The sequence below is a fragment of the Notechis scutatus genome, chromosome 3, assembly GCF_049901735.1.
Source record: "Notechis scutatus isolate UNSWTSFEM ecotype Mainland chromosome 3, rNotScu1.2, whole genome shotgun sequence".
Taxonomy (NCBI): domain Eukaryota; kingdom Metazoa; phylum Chordata; class Lepidosauria; order Squamata; family Elapidae; genus Notechis; species Notechis scutatus.
The window spans coordinates 150,402,901-150,429,630 of NC_142011.1; the positions used below are offsets into that span (position 1 = coordinate 150,402,901).

Genomic DNA, 26,730 nt, shown 5'->3' on the forward strand with positions numbered 1-26,730 from the left:
TGTTGTTGTTTTTCCTTTTAAAAATGTTTTTGTCCAAAAAATAGCAATTTTTAATACGTTAGGATTTTGCCCTGCATAAAAACTTAGGGTGGATCCCATGGTGCACATGTGGAAGCAGCTGATGAAAGAATGATTATTCTTTCTCCTACATCTACCCTCATCCCCACCCAAATCACATTTTGAAGTGCATAGAGGATTGTAGAATGTTTGGTGCCCTCTGGGCTTGGTTGTTTGCTTGCAGACATTTCACCACCCAACTAATAAACATCATCAGTGTGAGTGTTTATATATAATAGCTTGCGCTGCAAGTTTAGGCAAGGGTGTGCTTTCCTTCTTGGTAGTTCATTCTTGATTAAAGAATTGTATTCTCCCTGATCGTTTGCCTGGAGTTGATCCCTGCTTATTGACATGTTGGTGCTGTGTTCTAGTCTTGTTTTCTTCCTAATTTTTTTTAATTGTCTCTTTCAAATGGCATGTAAATGTAGATCTATAGGGAACTGAAGGGGAGAAAAAGAAGAAAACCCACTCATAAGCATTGCATTTTGCTCTTTTTTGAAAGGGTAAATTGAAATATAATGACAGTACAGATGGTACTAGAGAACCTATTTTGCCTCAGTGGCTCAGTAGTTAGACTGCTGTACTGCTGTACTGCAGGCCTCTTTTGTTGACTGCTGGCTGCCTGCAATTTGGCAGTTCAAACCCCACCAGGCTCAAGGTTGACTCAGCCTTCCATCCTTCTGAGGTGGGTAAAATGAGGACCCAGATTGTTGGGGGCAGTATGCTGACTGTAAAACCGCTTAAAGCGGGCTGTGAAGCACTATAAAGTGGTATATAAGTCTAAGAGTGCTATTGCATGGGGTGGGGGGCTAACAGCATTTGTGAAATCTTAAGCTAAACTTTGCTGGTGTGGGAATTAGTTCAAAAGTTTGCTGATTTATACATTCTTTTGCATCGCCTTTCTTTGCTGTGGTTATGTAACTTTTCTATCCTCTGGCCTGCAAAGTTTTATTCCACATTTGTTTAGATAGACATTAGCGCTTTGATTGACTCTTCTCTTATAGGTTACATCTGTATTTTGGATTTCTTATTTAATAGAGGGTGGCATATTGAACCGACCATTGCACACAGCTAACACATAATCAAATTTGGAAATGTTCCTAGACTAACTGTTGGAATATCTGCAATTTACGGGAATCAATTTCCAATTTAATTTGGATTAGAATAAAAACCATGTTAATTAAATGTTAGTGGAAATCTCGTCATGACATTTAAGACTCTCATTAAAGTGTGCCATAAGCTTGTCACGAGCCTCTTCAGTCCACTGAGTGAGTATGAAGTGAATATTATTTTCTTGTTCTTTTCATTAATTACAAGCAATGGCAAGTAGTACATCTTAGGGCACCAATAAAGAAAATTAAGCATCCCGGTTAAAGTTCTGTTCAATTTATTCTCCATAGCTGAAAACATACCCAACTTCAGTCCATCTAATATCGCTATAATGAGTATCCCAATTTATTGCAAACCAGGGACTGAATTGAAACGCAAAATGAAGCACATCAAAATTGCCTGTCAGTGGCACAATCTTACATGTAACGGAGGCAATTAAATATCTCCACTTCATCTTTAGAAACACAGCAGAATGCTAATATAAATGCTACATATTAATCTTTTTTGTTTTCGCACACATCAGAAAATATCACGAATGAAAGAGTTTTAACTTTAATAGCATGTATGTTGTTGCATTTCCAAAAATTGGAGACTAAGTAGTTGTTTCTCTTTTCTTCTCAACAACTTTGATGAAACATAACATCCTTTCCATAGCTGACATAATTTGTTAATGGTTGTAACTTGGTGCAAACATTGGTGAATCATCCATCTCAAATCAGACACACACACACACACACACACACACACTGTTATTGCTCTTTGAATTTTAACTGCGTACTGGTTAACATTTAGACACTTGAAAGTGTTTAGAATGTTGTACATTTTCAGGTAGTTTGATGTGATCTTAGTATGGAACTTGGGTTATTTTGACTTTTCATCATTTAAGTGATACAATGCAGGTAGAGATATATCAATGTTATATAGGCAACAGAACTCTGTTCAACTCCATTCTATTTTTCAATGGTTATTCAGTGATAGATGGCAGTCAGCATGGAATTTACCTCAGGATGTCTGTGGCTTGCAGAAGTACAATGCACAAAGCTTCCAAAATCAAAAGGTTATCCACAGCTAAGCAATAGTGTGTAACTTTTTCTTAATGTGATATGGGAACCCATACCTTATGACTTCTTGGGATTTGTTTGCCTTATGCCATCACCTTTTCCAATTTCTCAGAATATAATGTACTAGCAAATACCGCCTAGTTCAGTCCATCTCTTTTAAAATGGCAAAGAAAACATCTGATCATTTAAAACGTCTTTAAGAGGAATAACCCATCAACAGTCCTTAGATATAAATGCACACTGCCTGGGGTCAAATCTGAATATCTCTTACTAGTTATTTTGCCACTGACATGGTTCTAAATTTTTAAATCTAGGAGTTGCTTGGGGAAAAAAAGATCTTTAAAACACAAATTTCTGCTTTGACTACTCTATGCATAGAAATGGAAGGTTACCTTGATCTCCACAATGGATGAATGGCTAAAAAAATTGATGGAGTTAGCAGAGATGGCTAAATTTACTGTTTTGATCAAAGGAAAAAAAAAAACCAAGTATTTTCATTTCTACTTGGAAACCACTTCTGGACTTTGTTCTTGAGGTGAAAAAAAAAAGAAACTTTGATTTTGGGTTTTACCGATAGATTTGTTCTTATAGAAATTGTTATTTTCTATTATTATGAAAAAGTAAAAAGTTGAGGGTAAATCTTAATGCCTTATTTTACTGCACCAAAGGAGTCGGAAGTCAGTGCCTTTTTTTCTTTTTCCCTTACTTTCCCCCACTATCCATTTTCCTTTTTCCTTTCCTAATTTCCCTAATATTTGCTTTTGTATTCTTTTTGTATGTCATATGTCATATTATAAATTAATAAAACTATAAAATCAAATAAAGCATTATCAATTTTCGAATAATGTTCTTTGAGTGCGTGCTTTTTATTGGTGTTGCACATCTTATTTTTTAAAAGATGAAAAATTGAAGTAGGACAAAATGAGGTGAAGCAGTTTCAACTAGGTGGTGGTGGAGCTGGTCTTGAAATCTGCTTCATCCACTCCTCTGATAGCTACTGAACATGCCTGCTGGAGTGCATTCAAATTAGCTTGTCAGTGATAGAATATAATATGCCAAAACAGCTTGAGATTGAATTAGGAGATCACTTTCACAAGACCTACATGCTAGTTGCTGGGTCATGCTGCCCCTTAGTAGGGGCCAGCTCCCATTCACAATGGGATAAAGAAATATTCAAGAGCATGTGAATAGATATAGCTTTGCTCATCACCTTAAAGCAAAAAATAATAATAATCATCCACTTCTTCCCTACATTTATTTGTAATAATTTGATAGCATCGATCATATAGCTGTGTCCCAGATCCCATGGAAGTCTATATTAAAGTTCAAGCAATCTTCTTCAACTGAATCATGAAAATCAGGAAGAGGAAGAAATAAGCATTTGTGCCTCATTCTCTGTCCAAATTGAAGCTGAAAGCCTAAGGAAGATTATGCTTATTACTCCTCTTGAAGAGAAGTAATTCAAAAATTTTCATCTCAAAGTTACTTGGGATCAAGGATTAAACTGGAACCTCGATATCCTCTTTAGTGGATAAATAAATATAGCCTAAGTCAAGGGTCAAAGCCTCAATATTCTTCTATTCAGGATTACCATCTTCATCTGATCGCAACCAAAACCCACCCCACCCAGTGGTGGGATTCAATTTTTTTTACTACAGGTTCTGTGGGCGTAGCTTGGTGGGCATGGCAGGGGAAGGATACTGTAAAATCTCCAATCAGAGGTGGTATTTGCCAGTTCTCTGAACTACTCAAAATTTCCGCTACTGGTTCTCCAGAACTGGTCAGAACCTGCTGAATACCACCTCTGACCCCACCCCATCTACCCACAATACAAACATCCTCAAAACATCTTTCAGACCAGGTTCACTTTGTAACCACAAGGGCTACGAAGTAATTTACCTTGATATCTAATTTTGAAAGAGGGAGCAGCCTGCTATTGGAGATTCCAATATCACTGTGCAAATCACAACCTGATCAGCGGATAGATAGCTATGTGTAAAAATGGGGTTAGTACATATTATGGGAGAAAGAGATACTTCCATTTATGGTGCAGCTCTACTACCCAGTTAGCTGAACAAACATTAACTGAATTATAATCTGATGTATTTTCCTGGCTTTCCTATTTCTGAAATGTGGTCCAAAGATGTCAGAAAAGGCCAGATAGAGCCATCATCTAAAAAGTTTGCACAATCCTGATTTACTAAATAGCCATTTTTTTCTTATGGATGTCTTTTTAATATCCCTGCAATATGTCTTTTCAGAATACTAACACAAATGCTGAGGAGGCTGAACATAAGGATAACTCTAAAGAAATCCCATTAACCCAGGAACCTTCAGAAGACAATGAAGTTTTTGGTAAGTCTCCTCTTGACATTATTTTTCACACCTAAAAAAATCATTTGGTATAATAAATTTGAGGTCCCGTTGCGAGTTAAATAAAGTCTCTTTGTAGAGATTTACAAAACATGGTAAGCTCACATCTTGCAAAGAAAACAGTTCAAACTACGAATGGGTAATATTTTGAAGGCTATACAGTAGCATAGTTATTTTATAATGTAGGGTTGCTTCATGGGCAGGATGTTCTCTGCTTGCTTCTAATTTGGCATGGATTTTTTTTCCTTTATTTTATTTTAAATCAAGTTAAGCCAATGTTCCACAATTTTTCCATATTTTCAAAATGGAGTGAAACCAAAATACAGTTGTTTATTCCGAGGGATTGTGAAAAGCTAGGAAGAAGGGAGATAATTTTAAAGTCACTTGCAGACCCTTTCTTGTGAGAGTTTTCTGTAAATTAACAAAAAGAAGAACTCTTCTGAATCACATAGCCTGTTTGGGGAGTTCTTGTTCTTTCTGCCAATTACTTCTCCCTTCAGCTATAGGAAAACAGAATTTAAATATTTGGTATTTCTACTATAAAAAAAAAACTAGTGCCAATCATGAAACACAAGTAGCTAGGAAATTGTGATTTATTTATTATTTATTTTATTTGATGTGGCACTGCCCAAATCCAGGATAACCCTGGACAGCTCGTAATACAATGAACAGAATAAAATATCTAACAGGAATAAAACCAAACCACTAAAAAAGAGGAAATAGATGTCAAATGTGGCAGGGCACACAGAATGTATACCTCCCAAAATCCAGCAAGCTGCTCCAACCACCATAGTCCAAAGCCTAAAAGAACACATGGGGAAAAATTTCACAAGACATTGACTTATAAAGCCAACAAAGCCAAAATGCCAGGTATAATAATGAGTTTATTGGGAAAGCTGAAAATAAAGCATATATAGGGAAAATAAGAGGAGACCACAGACAGAAATTAGTTAAATTAGTTACGTAGCACCTCCTTGAATAAAGTCTTGGGTTTCATCACAGATTTACTGTAGAGAAAATGGCTCAGGGCAGATCTTTTGGGCCTCCTGCTTAGATGTTCCTATCAAGTCTAATTCCTACTCCCATTCACTCTCTTCTTACTTCTTATTCTCATCACATATCTTCGATGTTACAGAGTGTGGAAAATAATTAAAAGTTAGCCTCTTTTGAAGAGAAGAATTGCTGCTTTCTCCAATCAATGAAAATGCTGTATCTCTAATGTTCTGGATCTAGTCAGGAAAACAAAAATTAGTGGTTAAAACCTAACAACTCTTGAGGGAATTATGAAGGTCATCCCTCCTTTGTATAAAGAGTATTAAACAGGAGGGGTTATTCTGCTAAATTTTGTTCAATCAGGTCTTCCAGCGTGGGGTCGAGTTATTAGATGCTTTAGTGTGTACAGTTATTCCAAAGCAACAACAAAAGCAGTAACCAGGGGAAATTATAGGTGAACAATCGGGACAATCTTTCATATCATGGGATTGGTACTTTTTGATATGGAGCCTGTCAGCAATGCTGAGCTATTAATCCCACAAACTTCAACTCTTGGACATATTCCTTAGAAGTTTTGGAAGTTCTAGCACCAGAAATGCACCAGGTTAGGAAAGGTCCCTGGGATTAAAAAAAGAGAGAAAGAGATAGAGGGATGGAGGGAGAGAGAGGGGGGAGGGAGAGAGAAAGGGAGAGAGAAGATATAGCATAAATGAGGCTGTATCTAGTTCCAGCCTGGGATATGTTTATTTAAAAAAAAGTTGCGTTCAAGCTTTTCATTTAGGTTTCTGACCCAAGGACAGTGCAAGTATTTTCCTTGATTGTTGGGCTGTTAATTTGGAAGTAAAATACATTTCTAACTGGGTAAATAAATAAATAAAGCAAAATTATTCCACCATTTGAGGTAGAAATGTTTTTTTTTAATTAAAGAGATCATTAGAGGCTATTTATGTAAATAAATAAGATATTTTTTTTTAGGAAACCACTGAGCTGTGTTAATAAAGAGTAAGTCAGGAACCAGTCAGAAGGGGGAGACCTACGTTTACATTTTCTCGAGAACACTTGCGTGTGTCCAGTCACTTGCTTGTTTAAAATAATTCCCACACTAAAATTGATGGGATTTATTCAGAAGGGAATATATACCACTCCACCACAAAGTCATTTTGCAGTAGATACCTAACTTGCAGGGTATCTAGGCAAATTAAAATAGTTGTAAAGTTTTAGCAGTTTAACATTTATTTGCACAATAACATTTAACATTTGCAGTAACAAAATGTGATAACCTATCTGTGTTATCAGCTTTTATCTACATGGAAGATTTTCTACTAAAGTAATCTCAACTGGCCTGGGATATTTTTGTTATGAAAGACTGATAACCCTGAGGGCAAATGTAATAGTAGGAGAGCTGGGTTAGTTCACAGTGGCAAAAGATCAGAAAGCTAATATCACCTTTTTCAACTTCCAAATTTGTTAAGAGTTAAGCTCTTGATTTTTTTTTAATAGCCCAGAGAACAAAGAATCCCTGCCACATAATAACTGGGATGTTAAGATAGCTATGTTTGAAAGTAGTTGCTTTTATTATGTAATAATTGTTTTCTCAGTTCCTACTTTGGGCAAGTTTTTATCCTGCCTTTCTTTTAGGAGCTACAAAATTCTCTTTCTTTTAGGTACAAAATTCTCCCCTTTCCCAATTTATTCTTGCAGAAATTCTGAGATATTTTACTGAACTAGTGTTTAGCCCATTTCATCCATTATTGTCATAATGGAATCTGACTCGGAGGGGGAGGCCAAACATCTGACAGGGAGTGGGAGTGTGGCTCTGTTGGCTGTGGAAGAAACTGGGGAAGGGCAAAGGCTGGCTGGGCAGAGCAGGGGAGATGTAGAGCAAGGGAGTGGGAATTCAGAGGAAGACCCAGGCCCACCCCCTCTTCATCCTAGGGCATGCAGGGAGGAACGGAGAAGGTAGCATGAGTTGCGTGGCTTATGGGGGAGGAAAGGGCCCTGATTCCCTTCATTAGCTGCAGCTGGGAACACAGTGTTTAAAAAGGGAGGCTGCGTACAGCAAAGTTCTTGGGAGTAAATCATGAATTATCTGGTATCATCAAGACTTATCTGGGTTCCTGACGTCTTCCCAACTGTGCGTGTTTTGCTGGGCTTTCAAGTCTACAATTCCTTCTCCTTCCCTGTCAAATTAATTACTGCAGTGTAGTTTGTGTGGATTTTTATTTACTGTTTGAATGTACTTTGTTTTTGGACTGAATTTCCTCCACTTAAAGACTGTTCTTGGGAGAGTTTTTTCTCCAGCCGAAGGTAACCTGGACATTGGGGGCAAAGTTGGAAGTATTAAAGGGACACTTCTTACTTATTTGACTGTGTTGCCTTTGTGCCACACCCCGGGTCATCACAATTATACTATGCCACTGAGTTTCTTAAAGATATTGAGTAATAGAGTGTGTTTGAAGGGGGGGGGAAACCTCATGACTGTTGAAAAGAAAAAAAGAAATATTTTTGCTACTGTTTTGCTATTTGTCTTATCTTCACCTGTTGAAGTTATGTAGGCAATAGGAACATCAGCAGGCTTCATGCTCCACACTGAATCCTTGTCAAAGGAATAGATGTCTAAATACTGGATAGTAATTTTTGATACAAGGAGCCGAGGTGGTATGAATTGATCTCTGGTGACCCCAAATTTATCTTATTATTCTGAAATATCATATCGTCTCTTGCTAGGAGTGTGAAGATAACATTATATATTTATTAAAATCATAAGCTCTGTGAATTAAAGTTCAAGTGATGATTAAAATGTCCGTTTGAGTGCTTGATTTTAGCTTGATGAGAGTCTTCCTGTCTGATATAAAAAAATATTTCCACCTCTAGATAAGATTCTGAAAGTTGATTGTTTTTTCCTGCTGGCATTAACAAGGCTGCTTCATGTTAATGACTAGAATCAAACAATTTAAAAAATCAATCTTTTCTTTCTACTTTCTACTTTCTACTTTCTTTCTATTTCAAAAGCTCCCTAACGCATTAATAATCTAACTTCATGGGTAAAAACCCCAACTTCATGGGAAATGATTGTGTTCAAAAGGTATTTTATACACATATTAGAAGAATGACTCGAGAGAGGAACGTAAATGGTAAAGAATATACCAGGAGGGCAGTTTTCCTCACATGGCATTTTTCAGTTGTCTTCTGACTTTGGAGAAATCAGATTGGATAAAACTATGTGGCACAGACACTCTTTTCTGAATTAGACTACAGGTAGTGTAGCAGAAGACATAAGTATATTAAGAATTAGGGGATTGGAGGCTAAAACATATAAAGAATGATTGCTGGAATTGGGTATGTCTATAGTAACATGATAGCAGTATTCTGATATCTCAGGGGTTGCCATAAAGAAGAGGGAGTCAAGCTATTCTCCAAAGTACCTGAGGGCAGGACAAGAAGCAGTGGGTGAAAATAATCAAGGAGAGAAGCAACTTAGAACTAAGGAAATTTCCTGACAGTTAGAACAATTAATCAGTGGAACAACTTGCCTCCAGAAGTTGTAAATGCTCCAACAGTGGAAGTTTTTAAGAAGAGATTGGTGAAGTGGCTGAAGCAGGGGGTTGGACCAGAAGACCTCCAAGGTCCCTTCCAACTCTGTTATTCTATTCTATTCTATTCTATTCTATTCTATTCTATTCTATTCTATTCTATTCTATTCTATTCTATTCTATTCTATTCTATTCTAAAGAAAGTGCAGGAAATCTGATTATGTAGAAAATTGCTCAATATAATTTTATATATCTTTATTTCAGTTGTACTTCTTTTCAACAGTGATAGTGGAATAAGATTCAAGGACTGAAATTCAAAAAGAAGACACCAGCTAGTTCTGATGAGATCTCTACCTATTAGGCAGTTTTTTCTATTAGGAGGCAAATAACAAAGCCATGTCTTGACTGATGTCTGAAAATATAAGGAAAAACTTAAACATTCACCTATCTGACTATACCCTGATAAGCAACAAGTAAGAGAAAATAATCTTTTCCACTTTTGCCCCTTCACGTACGTTGTTCATTGGATATTTTGCAAGACTATGTATGGGCAACAATGATAGTGAAGGTTTAAAAAGGTTTACTGATTTTTTAACTATGTTCTGACTACTACCAAGCATTTGGTGGTTTTAAAAAAAACTTCATCCTAATTTTCCATAATCAAGTATTTATTGCCAATCAAGGTATTATTGCAAACTCAAAGGCGGATTTGTGTGTGTGTGTGTTTTGCTTTTGTTTCAGATAATTAAGTCATGCAAATGCTTCCTGGCTATTTTATAAAAAGGATTATTTTTAATCATTGGAAAGACTTTAAATATAAGGGTGTCCTTCTTCCTTTGTCCTATTCTGTTTTCCCCAAATAGTATATACATAGTCATTAATGAATCTTTGAAAATGTTGAATGAATGAAGCCTCACTGGTTAAAGCAAAGATTCCATGCTTCACCTTCTGCTGTTGCAACATTTCTCATACCAAAAAGGACATTTTGCCAAGCTCTACCCAAAATGGGTATATGTGAACAGTGTGCTTGCACTGAATTTTTCTGATGCTTCTTTGTTCCTCTCCCAGCATTCAGACAGATGAGCAAATTACAATACATAATCATTATGCAAATTATAGTGAAAATCTATGCATTTAAACATAAGTCTTCATTATAATTGTTCTGAATTAGAAGTTGGGGGTCAGTTGCTTCCAAGCCAGCCAGGGTTGCAAGCCAACTTAATTATAACATCTGTATTGTGATACAAGAATTCTAAATTAGTGCAGATGAAAATTGGGAGAGGTGAATGAAGGCTACTCCCAGGGCCTCTATTTTGGTGAGGCAAGTATAGTATCACTTATTAAAAGAATGAATTAGGTATTGGATGTCAAATTTTCACCTACTGATTTCTTGCTAAGAAATAAAGTTTGTGCACGTATGTGTGTGTGTGAAAGTGAGACAGGAGGAATAAGATAAGAGAAAAAAAATAATTTGAGCTGGCAGTTATGGTCCAAGCCCATACCACATATGTACAGTACATTCCAACAACAGTTGCTGAAAGAATGGGACATTATCATAATGTTAGAAATTAACCACCAATTAAAAATCATCTCAGATTTATCAGCTGTGTAGGCATTCAAGTAGTCAAACAGATCAATCAAAACCAAGCATGCTATTAAACCATAATTGCAAACAAAATGTAGGTTAACATTAGCAAGCTACACAGGCAGATGAATACAGGAAAATGAATGGAATAGATCCATGATGGTGAACCTATGGCACGCGTGCCAAGGGTGGCACGCAGAGCCCTCTCAGTGGGCATGCAGGCCGTCGCCAACTGCTCTTCTGGTTTCTGGTCAGCTGGTGTTTGCAGGTGCTGGAGCACCGGAAAACGGCCCAAAAAACCATTTTCCAGCCATTTTCTGGACCATTTGTCAGCCATTTTTTGGCCCTTTTTCAGGCTATTTTCGGCTGTTTTGGGGGGCCAAAAGAAGCCCCAAAACCACCCAGAAAACCACCCCCAAAACACCCTGAAAATGGCATGAAAAATGGCATGAAAATGGCCCCCAAAAAGGCCTGGAAACAGCCCAGAAAATGGCCAAAAATGGCCCCAAAATGGCTTGAAAACGGCCCCCCAAATGGCCAAAAACTAGGCATGCATGCACCAACCAGCTGGTCTTCGGTTTTCCGGTGCTCCGGCAGGTGAATGAACGCCTGTTCCAGTTTGGACACTCAGTGCCGAAAACTGGAATAGCCATCACTGGAATAGATTATCTGCATGCTACACACATTTATTTATTTATTATTTATATTTGTTTGTTTGCTTGCTTGCTTATTTATTTGAGTTATCCATTCTAGTGGTGAAGATGCTCACCTCCCACACAGATGGTTGAGAGTTCAATCCTAGTGGCAGATGTTTCTTTCCTAGGGCAAAAAGAAAAAAAAATCTGCTGTGAACACCACATGGTGTCAGGAAGGGCACCCAGCCAGAAAATGCTCAACTCCATCCAGTCACCCCAAATCTTCCCCGAATTAAGGGATTATAGGATCGTAAAAAGGGAGGGTCTTGGTCTAGGAAAGAGCACAGTTGGCGTATGAGACAAAACTGTGGAACACCCCTCCCCCCTGCCACATGCTCATCAAGCAGAATCTGTGAGTCCAGAAGGACCTCCAAATTGCATGCCACCTTTGTCCAACAGAATGCAACCCTATCTAAAGACAAAGATGACAAGCACCAGACCCTAGGGGTCCAAGACCCCAACACCACTTCATCTTGCCAAGGTTGAGCCAAAATCAGTTCATCCCCATCCAGACCTTTATAGCCTCCAGGTACTTGGAAGCACCACATCAACATCACTTAACCTGACCAGGGGTAGAGATGTATAACTGGGTGTCTTTGGTGTACTGGGGATCCTGTATTGTGTGCCATCAAATGACATACCCCAGAAGTTTCAAGTAGATGTTAAAGAGCAAAGGGGAGAGACACTGAAGCATTCCACAATGCAGGGACCTAGGACTTGATTGTTTCTCACCCACCAACACTAACTGGAACCTGTCGTGGAGAAAGAAGAAGAACGGCCCAAAACTGTGCGTCCTACTTCCAGCCCCTGAAGCTGGTCCAAAAAGATACTGATTCTGAAAACAACTGAAAGATCCAGAAGATCTGGAAGTTGCCTCGCCCCCATCCTCAACTCTCCAATGATCATTAGCAAACGCAATCAATGGCATCTCAATGCTCTACTTCAGTGCTATACATTAAACCTACCTAACTTATTGAGGTGTTCCTAGTTTTATATCCTGTGTTGTTGTTGTTGTTGGTTTTTAGAGGACGCTGGTTTTTCCAAGGAAGAGACTTTTTGTAAATCTATATAGATTTAGAATTTAAAAAGTAAGCACCACAACACCAATGGCGGAAAACTAATTAAAGTTCTTCATATAGTATTAGTACATGCTGAGTTTTGAAGTATATCATGTGTGTTATGCATTCAGAGCATTCTCGGGAAACAATCAACAAAATGAGACAACCGAGCACAAATAAAGGGAGTGAGAACAAGAACGGTTTACCTGGGTAGCCTAATTGGCAAGGTTGGTGGATTTGCTGTGCAGTGGATGTTGGCAGTGAGGTTATTGCAGTTCATGGCAACCTACTTGCTGGGCAGCTTCTATTGTCAATTAGAAACATAATTGTTCCTTGAAAACAAGCCACCGCATTAATGCCAAGTGGTGACAGACTCACACAAAGCTCATTCTGGTTGGAGAGCAGAGAGGGGCTGTTGCCAGATTGTGTCATTATCACAAGACAATCCGTCTCTGTATTTATTCATTTTAAAGATTTTAATGGTACTATCGCACACATTGTCTAAATATATAATGATTGTTATGCAGAATACAGTAGAGTTGAATATATTTACTTGGGAGAAAGTCCCATTGAATTCATTGAAATAATTGTGTATTTAATGGTTTAGCTTTGGCTGTACAGTGCTTATTCATTTTACTCTTATTACTAGTACTAGTAATTTTTTTTTTTACAAAACATACACATTGGAGAGGAAAAAATGTTACAGAATTCACAGTGTGTGAGTGATGAAGAATTGATCGGTTTACTAATCAATTAATCCAATTTAAATATTTGTAAATTTATGTTTTGTGTGTCTATTATGTATGTACAAAAACATGTGGGAATCTCTCGTTCTTCTCATAGCTTGATACTTAATATTTTCTTCCATAAATTGAAGATATTTCTGTTGAAGAAAATAGAGCTTTGCTCATAGAAGGATCTCTCCCATATATTAAAACTTAAAATTCAAGATAATTATAAATATCTTAAGATATATCATCTGAAAGAAAGACATTTTGAATGAAGAAATGCTTTTCCATCATTGCCACCTGAAAAGCTTCTTCAGAAGGTTAGGAATCACTCCTGATTAGTGCAGGAATGGAAACTTGAACAGTAGGAAATAGAGTTTAATCCCATTAGCATCTGCAAATTGCAGAATCCAAACCCTTTTATTTTCTTGTTGTAATGATTTAATACCTCATCCCAATCTTCCAAAAAGGCTTTCAGGTTACAGGTGTATGTTTTTTTCTTATTTATACTATAATTTCCTCAATGATTTATGGAAATATCCAAATATTTCACTCCACTTTTTGCAGTTCATCTGACTTTTATAAAGTCCGGTACTATTTGGCAGTCCGTGGAGTTCATTCTATCAATTGTTTTTTTAAAAAAAAAAAACAGGAAGATTTCCTGATTTGGGATTTGTTATGCATAGTTTTCAATATAATACTTCCCGTTCCATTCCAGCCAACAATACATACCTAATAGGCACAAAAACAAAACAAAAATCTTTCATTGAATCCAAAACAGGTGGGATTAAGCCCATTCCTGTGACTGATATAGCTCTAAATCAAGGGTGTCCAACCTTGGTAACGTTAAGCCTGGAGGACTTCAACTCCCAGAATTCCCCAGCCAGCAAAGCTTTACCAAGGTTGGACACCCCTGTCCAACCCAAGCTTTACCAACGTTACCAAGGTTGGACACCCCTGCTCTAAATAAAGGAGAAAACATTCTCACACACTTTGTATTTTATCTTCTGTCACAGAGATCTTAAATAATTAATTCGACTAAACTTGGGGTCCTTTATACTGGATACCTAATTATGAAGATTTCATCTGAGAAGAAGGGCACTGCAGTACATTGGAAGAAATGAATGACAGACCTTTCACTCAGGCTCCAGGAAGCATCTGTTAATGAGAACAAAGAAAGTCATCTCGTTCGTACTTTTCTCAAGTACGGAACATCTTCACTGTGCTGTACTTTGTGCAACTGTACATTCAGGACAAAACTCATCATGTTGAACATCCGAGGCATTCGCTCAGCATGTCAAACAGCTCCCAAATGCAGCTGGGTTAGAGTAAGTTGCCTCTTCTATATGCAGGGGTGGGCTTCAAAATTTTTAGCAATGGGTTCTTTGCCCGGTTTCTGGGTGAGCGTGGCCTAGTTGGCCTCCTGCACCATGGGGGGGGCATTTTTGCACTCCCTGGGGTCCGGAGCTTTCCTCGAGCCTCCGGGAGGGCGAAAAGGGCCTCCCTGGGCTCCGGAGGCTCTCTGGAAGTTGGAAACAGGCCCGTTTCTGGCCTTCCCAAAGTTCCAAGTGCCCCGTTTCTCACCCTCCCTGAGCCTCCACGCATGCCCTGCACTTACCTGCATCCAAAATGGGCCATGTGGTGACTCCTGGGAGGGACGGGGTTGGGTGGGTGGGGCAGCCAGGAGTGGGATTTGGGGATTCTCCGAACTGCACAGAATCTTAGTTAGGGGCTCTCCCGAACCCCTGCAAACCGCCAACAGCCCACCCCTGCTATATGTGATTATTATCCATTCATTTTATTAACAGTGATGTTTAACGTTAAATTTCGACAGCTCATTCATTCTGAATCTCTTGTTTTTCCCCCAAAAATAAATCTTCATCTAGCGTCACAGATCGTATCTCTTCCCATTGTGATAAACAGGAGAGACAAAGCATGCTGTGGTTTAAAACACTTATCAGCCAAGATGCTTAAGGTTTAACAATAATAATTTGAAATAGCAGGATTCCCCAAGTTACAGTTAAAGATCCCCAGGGGTCACAAACAACTTAGAGAGGAGTCATTAATTATTTTTCAACATGATCAGCCTTACATAAACATTGGGAGCATGGCCAAAACTTGTTCCAGGTTTTATTGCTCTCTTTGCTTGTGCGAACCAGTTTGTGCAATAGTAGTACCATAAAATTTTAAGATCTCTTGTGATATATTGGTCAATGTTTCATTATTAAAAGTAAGTGATACATTTATCTCTTGTTCAATCATAATTCAAGTAACACGAGTTCTATTCATGTTGGAGGGAGGGATGTCACACAAATTATTTTGGGGTAGACTAGGGATTTACATTGTGATGTCTGTTTCCTACCCACATCTTGAATGTGCATATAACCAACCAGGAAATAGCAAAATGGAAACTTTATAGAAAGATAGTGGTAAAGCAGAGCTCCTTACTACCCCCAAGAAGGAGGGGGAGGAGAAGAAGAATTTTAGCAGATTATTGACAATGCAAAACATGAAAACCATTCTGGTCAGAATAGCCTTTTAGAGTATAATAGAATCACCTTGGATGTTTTCTAATCCAACTTCCTGCTCAAGCATACCATTTCAGTTAAGCGGTTGTCCAATCTCTTCTTAAAAACTTCCAGTGATGGAGCTACCCACAATTTATGAAGGCAAACTGTTCCGCTGGTTAATTTCTTCTTATTTCTATGTTGTTCTCTCTTCTTGATTAGTTTCCATCCAGTGCTTCTTTTTTATTTTTATTTTATTTATTTATTTGTCAAAAGCTTACAATATAACAGAAACAAGAATAAACATAAGTTTAAATACAAGAAATAGGAACTAATAATTGGGGACAATAGGACAGGGACAGTGGGCACAATTTTACATTTATGCATGCCCCTTACAGACCTCTTAGGAATGGGGTGAGGTCAATAGAGGTTAGTTTGAGGGTAAAGGAGTGGAGGTTTGAGCATCTGACAACAGAATCAGGTAGTGAATACCAGACATTGACCACTCTGTTGCTGAAATTATACTTCCTGCAATCAAGTTTGGAGTGGTTTACACTTTAGTTTATATCTGTTGTGTGCTCTTGTGTTGCTGAGGTTAAAGCTGAAATATTCATTAACTGGTAAGAGGTTGTTGTTCTGCCTTCAGGTAGTTTGGAATAGGTTGACTCCCTCTTCTTTGTGGTAGCCCCTTAGATATTGGAACAGTGCTATCATGTCACCCTTAGTCCTTCTTTTTATTTGACTTGATGTAACTAATTGCTGTAATCATTCTCTATATGTTTTAGCCTCCAGTTCCCTAATTGTTGCTCTTCTCTGCACTTTTTCTCAACACCTTTTTTTATATTGTGGTGACAAAAACTAGATGTAATATTTCCAGTGTGGTCTTCCCGAGGTATTATAAAATAGCACTGAAATTTCATAGAATCTGGATTCTGTTCCTCTGTTAATGTGGCCTAGGACTGCATTGCTCTTTTTGGCCATTGCAGCACACTGCTGGTTTTTAGAGAAAGGTTTTCAGAGAATGATTGAATCTCTTGGCACAGTATTTTGAATCCAGATGCAGACTATACCTTACTATAGTTCCTTTTTAAGCCAAGGGGGCATTTTCTCAGAAGATCCTTCAAAAGCCACAAAAGAATTTCTCTGAATTTCTAGGTCAATCTTGGCAACTTGGAAGATATGTGGACTTTAACTTCCAGAATTTCCCAGCCAGCATGCTGACTTGAAGTTGAGATGAATTAAAACCCACATGTCTTAAAAGTTGCTAAAATTGAGAAACACTGCTGTGGATCAAGTGAAAATACTCCCTGTCATGCCCCTGTCAGAGTCTGAATCTGAAGAGGAAGTCAGAGAGCTGACAGGGGATGGGAATGTGGCTTCATTGGCTATGGAGGAGGCTGGGGAAGGGCAAAGTCCGGCTGGGCAGAGCAGGGGAGAGATAGAAGAAGGGAGAGGGAGTTCAGAGGAAGAACCAAACCACCCCCTCTTCATTGTAGGGCATGCAGGGAGGAACAGAGAAGGGAGCAATGTGGGTTGCATGGCTTATGGGGGAGGAAAGGGCCCTGATTCCCTTCATTAGCCACAGCTGGAAAGATAGTTGATAAGAAAGGCAGGTTGCATGCGGCAGGCTGTTGGGAGCAAATGTGACTTTATCTTGTGTTGTAGTGGCTTATCTGTGTTCCTGGCGTCTTCCCAACCATGTGAATTTTGCTGTGCCTTCAAGTCTGAAATTCTTGCTTCTGCCCTGCCAAACTAATTACTTCAGTGTCAAGCGTGAAATTGACATAAGTGTAGCCATTTTAGTTTGTCTTAGTATATATTCTTTTTCTTATTTTCTCTGTGGCAGTAATGGGGGGAAGGGTTTCGGGCTTGACATATTCCTAAGGTGGGAGGAGTGGAGATAAAGAGATTGTTTTGGCTAGGTGATCTTCTTTCCCGTGGGAAATGAGCTGTCCGGGCTTGGGCCCCTGGAGGTGGAGATTTATGACATCAAGCAACGTTGAAATACTTCTATTGGAGAATGTGATTTTTGGGGGGTTGTTTCTAACTTCTAGTATTGTGGGGTAATTCCAGGTTGGGTCAGATCCAGAATTACCATGGACATTGCCAATTTAATGTTTTCCTAAATAAAGGAAATCTTTTTGAAGATGGACTTTGTTATTTTTCTTTTAAAATGGATTTCATTACTTGGAAACCTGACATTCAGTTTAGCTTGTTTGGACTTTAAGTTACAGTTTGTGTTGACCATGTTTTGGACTTAATTTTCCGCAGTCAAAGGCTGTTCCTGGGAGAGTTTTTCTCCAGCCAGAAGGTAACCTGGACATTGGGGGCATAGTTGGAGATAATAAAGGGACTCGTATTGATTATCTGACTGTGTTACCTTTGCTCCATGCCCCGGGTCATCACACTGCCATTGTAGTTAAAACAATTTAGGTAGCTATTTGTGTAGAAAGTGGTGAAATCTTTGGGTACAAGCATGGAGGGTTTTATTAAATGGCTCAGCCACCAACCGGCCAAGCAGAATTCTTATCATTTCTGTAGTACTACATCTAGAGAGAAGACTATTTCAAAATAATATCTAGGCTTATTAACAAGCCTTTGTATTGCATCTCCTTAAGGATTTTGTTTAGAAGGCAAATTGTACAAAATGAAAAAGAGGATGACCAGCAGCAAGGACTCAGTTACAGTGGCGATAAGTGGACATTTGAAAGACCTGAAAGACCAAGTTGAAGATAGTCATCATGGGGGGGGGAAATCTATCTACTGCATGTAGTCCCTAGGAGTAGAAAATGTCTTGATGGTGCATAATCAATCAATATAGTAAAAATTAATTCCAGATTGTTGTTGGGTTCTTTATTTTTTATTGGCTTGGTTTAATGAAATGATAGAACAGAGAATTGAAAGGAACTAGTATTTACAACTTCATACACTGGCACTTGTGTAGAAATACCCTGGTGGTGACAAGACGGCAGTCTCTTGCAAATCCATGTGGATCCTTGATAATACTCTTCTTTATTGCAGAGGCATTCAGATAAGTTTCTCACTCCAGTCCCTTCTTGATGCTGCTCTTGTCTTTGTTGTAACTTCAATGAAATGCTTGATTTATCGGGGGGGGGTCTGAATGCACAGCTCAACAGGGGATATAAAGATCCACTATCATAAAGACAGCTCAAATATTGCTCTCTTCCCAAACGGTTTTAATTGGGGGATACCATCAAATGATGGCATTTTCTTTTGGCATTTTTTCTTGGATCAAAGCAGCCTTTTTCAATGATTTTCTAAGGATAGCTTGTTTCACATATAATTTTAATGTTATATTTTATAGTTAGGCAAATTTGTTTGCTTGCTGAGTTATCCTATTCCAGACGATTCTGGGAGGCTTTATAAATCTAAAGCAACAACAAATATGAAACAACTCCAGTTATAAAACAAATATCAACTCCAGCTTCTAAACCAATGAACAATGAGAGCAACTTAAGAAATGTATTTCTCATTATCAGTTGTAACTGCCATGTTTTGAAAATGCCTATAAAGATTTATTGAAATCTTCATGCTCTTAAAGGAGGCTTCCCAGTTTCCGGATATCTCCATACATCTTGGTTGCCTTGATACAATTATCTCATAACACTTTAATTACTTATTATTTCAAAGTAATACACTTCTCCTTCAGGCAGTTCAGAGGGTTCTTTTTTTTTTTTTAGTATTGTGGCTTTCCAGATTATAATTATTAAGTTGTTGGAATTAAAGTAAATGCGAAGTAATCACATTACTTTTACTAAATTAAATATTAAAATTCCACTTGTTGGGAATGCATTTTTTAACACCGTACTCTAACCCCAGTTACTATTCTTGCCTTGGAAAACAATGTATATCCTTAAAGAGCTTCTTCTGTCCAAAGGAAGATGGGAAGATGGCATGCAGATCACAACTTCTGAAATTCTTCTCTCTGGGATGCTTCATCAGGAGAGAAGTGGATTGAGACTAGAAAAATCAGCCACATTCTGACTCACTGCCCTTCCTTAAGAGAGTTCTTTCATTTTTTTTTCTGAATTTGTATTCTCTCCATCCTTGGAACTGGTACTTTTTAAGGCTCTAACTAGTTAATTCTGAGGATGAACTAGATCCAAACATCTGTACGGAATTTGTTCTCAACATTCCATTAGATTGGAAAAAAAAATAACACAAGCCTGCAGGGAATGGGAATTTAATTTCTTTTTCCCAAGCCCCTTGACCAGAGTGACCATAGAATTCACCTTTATTTTTTTCTGTATTGAAACAACTTGCGTGTGAGTTTTCTTTGCCCATGTAGGGGTTTGGCTGCAAGTCAGCATCAGAAAGTGTAGGATGAGTTGCATCTGCATCACTCTTGGTCACATGTCCAACGGAGAAGAGAGAGGGAGCTTAGAATGAAATGATCAGCAATAGGGAATTCTAATGGGGAGGAACTTTTTTCTGGAATAGTTGTCTCTCGAGCAGAATGCAGACCACTTTCATATTCATTTTGCTGGTTTTTTTTTTTTTTTCATGATATGAGATCTGGTGTAGTTCTGTTCTGTTCTCGGGTTATTTACCTGCTCGCTATCAGACACAGTTTGTGTAAAAAATTTTCAATATTCTATTAGGTTGGAAAGAATGAAAAAATACCTGTGAGATGGAAAATATCAATTTAAAGATCTTTTTTTCAGATGCAACAAGATTAAAAAAGAAACAGTGAAAATGTTGCTCACCAGTTCAGTTTTTAGATCAACAGTGTTCCTATTGCATATGGAATTGAATTAAATTGAGTGCCACACTTCAAGCTTTGCCCTTTGGGGCTTGTGTATGGCATGACAATGACAATGGAAGAGGCCACAGCTTGCATTGCAAAGCTGTTTTGTTTTGTCCCTCTGATACTCTGTCTTCCACCATGAATGTTGCTGTTTCAGATATTTATAACATCTTAGGAAGTAAGGAACTTGTAGCCTTTCAGATTCTGTTGAACTCCCAGTTCTCATATTGATAGAGTTGGGGATGCCAAAAGCTATGGTTAACCAACATTTGCCAGAACTACTTTACATCTTCAGTTAGACCAGCATTGTTAAACTCAATTTCATTGAGGGCCACATCAGGGTTGTGTTTGACCTCGGGGGCCAGGTGTGTGTGGACGTGGCCTGGGGGCATGGCCAGGGTAGGTGTCACTCATTGAAGCTCCGTTTTTAGCCACAATGGCCTCCTGCAATCCTCTGCCAGTGAAAAAGGAGCCTGGAGGGCCATGTGCAGCCCTCCTGGACTCCATTTTCAGCCGCAACAGCCTCCTGCAGCTCTCTACCAGTGAAAATGGAATTTTCCAAGCTCTGTTTTCATTGGCAGAGGCACCGCAGGCTGTTTCCAGGGCAGCCTGGCAGGCCAGATCTAAGCACGGGCCAGATCCGGCCCACAGGCCTTGAGTTTGATACCCCTGGGTTAGACCATAACTGAGAAGCATATTGCGTCCAGCAGAACAAAACTGATCCACAGCGCTGTCATTAGCAGCAAATGACATTATGCTTTGTCTTATCCTGGTTAAGTAGAAAGGTTACACAGCTACATAGTAGCATATGTTTATAAGGCTTATCATTATAATAGCTAACAAGACAGAATAGGATGTGGTTTTATGCAAGCAAGCAGGTTTCCGTTGATTTAAATTGCTGTTACTTTTACATTAATCCATATAGTTTTGATACACAACCCTAGATGCATTTTTTTTTTAAAGCAGAAAATGAAAAAAAGCTGTTTGCTTCGTATGTTGAAACAATTACTTGGTGTTGCAGTTTTCCATTCCATTCCAGGAAGATTAGTACTCAACGTCACCTTCATTTTCATTTACTGACTAAAACTAATAAAGTGTATGAATTGTTATTCTAGAAATACCACTTAAACATTTATTTTGTCCCAATAACATTAAATTGTTTTGTTTCCTTCAGCCTGTTTTGATGTTGAAGCCTAACCACCAAAACAAAAGTAGCAATTTGTGAACTTTTTTTTTAATCTAGTTAAACTGATTTTCATATTAGTAAGAAAATATTGTACAAGCTGCTTTATTGTAAGAAGATTCAAGCCATCCACTGTATAATTACATCTGCTTTTATATGAATTGACTGTTTACGTGGCTTGTGTTCAAAATTCGTTCCCAGGATGAAATATTATTTTCTGTGTTCCAAGTGCACATTAGTTAAGGCAGGGGAAAAAAGCATTTTATTTTGCAAAGCTCTTATCTATTGGACCTTCTCTCTATAGAAACCTAAGAAACTGCCTTATATCAGATGTATTCGGGGACCTGTCCATTCTCCTTTTTTTATTTTGTTCAGAGATTTCCTAATCCCACCCCCTTAAATAATTGCTTACCAGGCAAAATCAAATTTAAAGTAAAATGCTACGCTTTTAACTCTTTAAAAGCTACCCCAAATTCCCAAGACATCAGCAGGACATCTTTATGGTTTCAGTTATCTACCCTTTGTAAATTGAAGATTCAGTGTGGTCTTTGAACTGGTCCTGACATGGTTGACGCTAATTCTCACAGGACCCTGAGAAATATGTAGTGTGTGAATACACAGAACTATTTGCAAACAAAGTGTACTTTAATTAAAATCCTGTGTTTGGGGAGAAATTTAACACCTTGATACACACTGTTCAGTACAGTTTGTTGTCTATTACTGATAGGGGATTTGGAAACATTCTCAAATAGGCTTCATCAAAGCCTCTTGCATCCTTGGCAGAGTATTAAAATCATTTTGCTCAATCCCAGGGCATGAAGATTATACCACTGTGTTGATTAGATTTGTACCTACTGAACCTGGATTCTTTGTACATCAAATATGCCATACAGAGCAGCAGCAGCCTTTTTATCTGCTAAAAAACATCAGCTAAACAAAAATCCTTAGCCTTTCAGTATGCCTTCTGTACTTCTGTGGGTTGCAGATAAAACAATATTCACTTGCTATCTTGTTAATTTGATTTATTACCTGTTGCTTATCAACATATAAACCACAATGCTTATGTATAATTCAGTTTCATGTTTGAAGTACTTCATGTTAGTTTCTGGCATTGCCTTTAGAAGCATGAGAGCCATTATGTTGTTCAGCACAAAGAAAGATGGGGAAATTCTGGAAGGAGAACATCCATATTCTTTTCCATGCCACGTATCCTACAGGATCCAGGAAAAGCCAGTGCTGAGTAGAGAAGGGAAGGGAAGGGAAGGGAAGGGAAGGGAAGGGAAGAGAAGAGAAGAGAAGAGAAGAGAAGAGAAGAGAAGAGAAGAGAAGAGAAGAGAAGAGAAGAGAAGAGAAGAGAAGAGTTTAATTGGCCAAGTGTGATTAGACACATAAAGAATTTGTCTCCAATACAGAAGCACTCAATGTACTTGCAAAACAACAGAGAAGATAATAATTTCCTTCCTTTGTAGGTTTCTCCTGCTTGACTTTATGAAGTTACCAGAGGAGAATGGAAGGAGCAGTGGCTCCCACACTGTGCAGAATGAACTCTCAATGCCCTTTCACTGGGCAGCATCCCCCATGCTGCCAATATAGTAGCATAGCGTCCCTGAAATGCTAACTCCATTTGTTAGCGATGTAGGTGGCAGTGTTTCCATTCAGCTGTAACAGCAACTTTTTGTTTTTCCCATGTGTGATGCCTGCTTCCAGAAGAACATGAGCTATCAGCAAGACAAAGACCCAATAATAGCTTAATCAAATGATTTAAATGCAGCCATACACCATTACTCTAATAGTACTAAGTCAATGTAGTGTGACTATATTTGCATAAGAAATAGTTTATTGCAAACATGGAATGGGAGGCAGATTGTAGTGTTAATGAAACTTGCATTCACATGTACAAAAAGAATCAGGCCAGGCTGCTAAGCCCAACTACAGATGGATATAGTATGCTGTTATTGAGATAAGCCATGTTGGGCAGAATAGCAAAGGAAAAGAATACATCTCCCATTATGGACTAGGATACAAACCACATCCACATAATAAATGTGATTATTATTGATGTTGTTGTAAATCATCAAGACGACTTAGTGGTTGTTGACAGAATCAATTTTATAAAATAAAATTCAATTTTAATTTACTTAACCTCTGTATGATATGAGAAGTATTCACTGAATTGTTTTGATCTCTCTTAAACATTTGACATCGGAATTGTATAACACACAGTGATAACATGAATCATCTCTTGATTCCTACAGTGCTATCTTATATGACACACTATCAGCTGGGTTATTGCATTCCAATATATAGCAGCAGCAGTACAGCAGCAAGGAACGGTTGATGGCCATTATATGTATTATTTTCTTGAGTATGCTGTTGGTGGAATGGTTGCAGGCAAATGTAAGAGAATAAATTAATTTCAGTGTCCTTTGAACTGCAGAGATTTCTTAAAGAGAGTAAATACCAAAGGGCAACATTTCTCCAACTGAAGGATCTCTATTGAAGACAGAATCATACCCATGTGTAAATCACGGCTCATGATTCTGGGTTTAATGCAAGTATTGATGTTGCTACTTGTCATGTTTGGGAAAGTCTTCAACAGATGAAGCTCTGTATAATATTCCTTATAATTTTTGATTGACACTAACTCATGGCCATTGCATAATCAGCAGTTTAACATATTAGTTACCATTTCTGTTAAGGCTTGTATATACACTATTCACTGAATAGTTATCATTAGGTATTTAACACCAACTATCTTAAACACTTCTGTTTGGAGGGGGAAATATGCATACCTATTTCACATGCGTAGACCTAGCTGTTTCAATTCTAACATCTTTGTGATGTTAGAATCTTTGTGATGTCAATTCTAACATCTTTGTGAGGCTTTACAATATATAGTGTGTGAGTTAATATTTTAAGTTGCACTGCTACAGTGATACAAGCCAACCCTAGAGAAATAATATTGTAGGTAAATTCTGTCAAAGCCTCAAGATGAATTACAACGCAAGAGAGAATTAAATGATAAAAACAGTTAAACAGCAACTGTACCAAGCCTGCAATTTAAAACTCATAGTCTTGTCTGCCTCTAGATAAAAATGAGTCATCTTGATGGGGAAGGTTACTATGTCTGCAATATATCTAATATTAGCTTTGTTCCTACTCATATATCAAGATAATACATTATTATTAATAGGTTGTCAGAAATGATAATATCAATAGTTATTTTCTATGGAGCATTTGCCAATAGAATGAATCTTCTTTTTGATGGTTCATATTTTGGACTGGAAATACAACTGAGTCAAAAATAGAGAAGCTCTACTCAATATGCTACTCAACAACCAATATATTCAAACCATATATTCCTGCACGCAGAAGTGTAACTTTGAAGCTAAGAAGGTATTTTAGCCTTTCAATACCATTGTTTTTTAAGGGATGCAGTGGCTCAGTGGCTAAGACGCTGAGCTTGTCAATCAGAAAGGTCGGCAGTTTGGCAGTTCAAATCCCTTGCACCGCGTAACAGAGTGAGCTCCCATTACTTGTCCCAGCTTCTGCCCACCTAGCAGTTCGAAAGCATGTAAAAATGCAAGTAGAAAAATAGGAACCACTTTGGTGGGAAGGTAACAGCGTTCCGTGTACCTTCAGCGTTTAGTCATGCTGGCCACATGACCACGGAGATGTCTTCAGTGCTGGCTCTTTGGCTTTGCAATGGAGATGAGCACTGCCCCCTAGAGACAGACATGACTAGCACGTATGTGGGAGGGGGACCTTTACCTTACCATTGTTTTAAGGCAGCCTATCTCAACTGGGGTTCCAGCGTGCTGAGAGATTGTGGTTGGAAAAAAAAATCTGACTTCATGAATCACACTATGTTAAATTTTTACCTGCTTCCTTCAGCTGCCAGCCTACTGCTTTGTTGGTAAATATAAGTATCGATCCTATAGATTCGAAGTAAATTGTATTGTGAGGTTTTTGAATTTTTTATGATTTTTTTACCCAGGGGTTCCTTGAGATTTGAAAATTAGTTCCAAGGTTTCTTCAAAGTTAAAAATGTTGCTTTAAGGAAAGGCTTTCCTTGAATGTAGTCCGTTTTATCAAATCCATAAAATAATATCTTTTGGCGCCATAAATATTAAGGGGGGGGCAGCTAGGATTAGTTCAGAACTTACATCAGGTGCAGCCAATTATAACAATTAAAGCATCTGGTTAAATAAATACCAACATGGAATGTTATATATTATATAGTAATAATCCATTAGACTAATCTTGGTTGTAGATACTTCTAACAGTTTGGGCAGGTAAACACAGCAGGGTTAGCTAAGGTGCTGCTGTGTTCCTATTCCTATCAAATTTTCAGTTGTGATAAAAAAGAGCAATTGCTGTTAAATGAAAATGATGAGATTTGTTCAATTTTGTCAGTATTGAAATGTATGATTTCTTTCTTTCATTAACGTTCAAAAAAAAAATTCATGCTTGGTTCATTTATAGTACTATAACTGAGTTGAGAATAAGCTATAAAATGTATCCAGATATAGCAAGATAAGACAGACAATTTTATCTGCCTTTCTTATAGTCTTAAACCAATATTTCCCAAACTTGGGAACTTTAAGATAGATGAATTTCAACTCCAGAATTCCCCAGCTACTATGCTGAAATCTTAAAGTTCCCAAGGATGATAAACACTGATTTAAGCAACCTTTGGGACTTTGAAATAAGAAAAATGAAGGGATTTAAATACATACATACATACATACATACATACATACATACATACATACATACGTAATTATGTCATCAAATGCTGCCTTTAACAGATAACAGATAATCAGAGTTGGGACCTTGTAGGGCCTTTGAAGAGAAGCAAAAGTATTGCTTGAAAGTCTGACACACAAAGTCCAAAATGTTTCTGAAATGTTAACTTAATATACTGTATTTTATTATTAGATCAATAAAAAAAACCTAAATGGGATTGTTGGTTTTACATATTCCGGGCAGATTATGTTACTCTTAATATAACTTCAAGATCAGTCAACAATGCTAAATGGCAAACTGTTAAGGAGGTTGAGTTACAAGCTTCTCATT

General features: G+C 37.9%; 1 protein-coding gene across 5 annotated transcripts in view; it reads left to right on the forward strand.

Annotated features, from left to right (window-relative positions):
• Window positions 1–26,730, forward strand: part of MBP (myelin basic protein) — a 126,568-nt gene that overhangs the window by 39,488 nt on the left and 60,350 nt on the right. For all 5 annotated transcript variants that reach the window (XM_026669924.2, XM_026669925.2, XM_087961450.1 and 2 more), the window contains exon 3: window positions 4,490–4,583. In XM_026669924.2, the coding sequence (XP_026525709.1) occupies window positions 4,490–4,583 (94 nt within the window). The remainder of the gene's footprint in view (window positions 1–4,489; window positions 4,584–26,730) is intronic.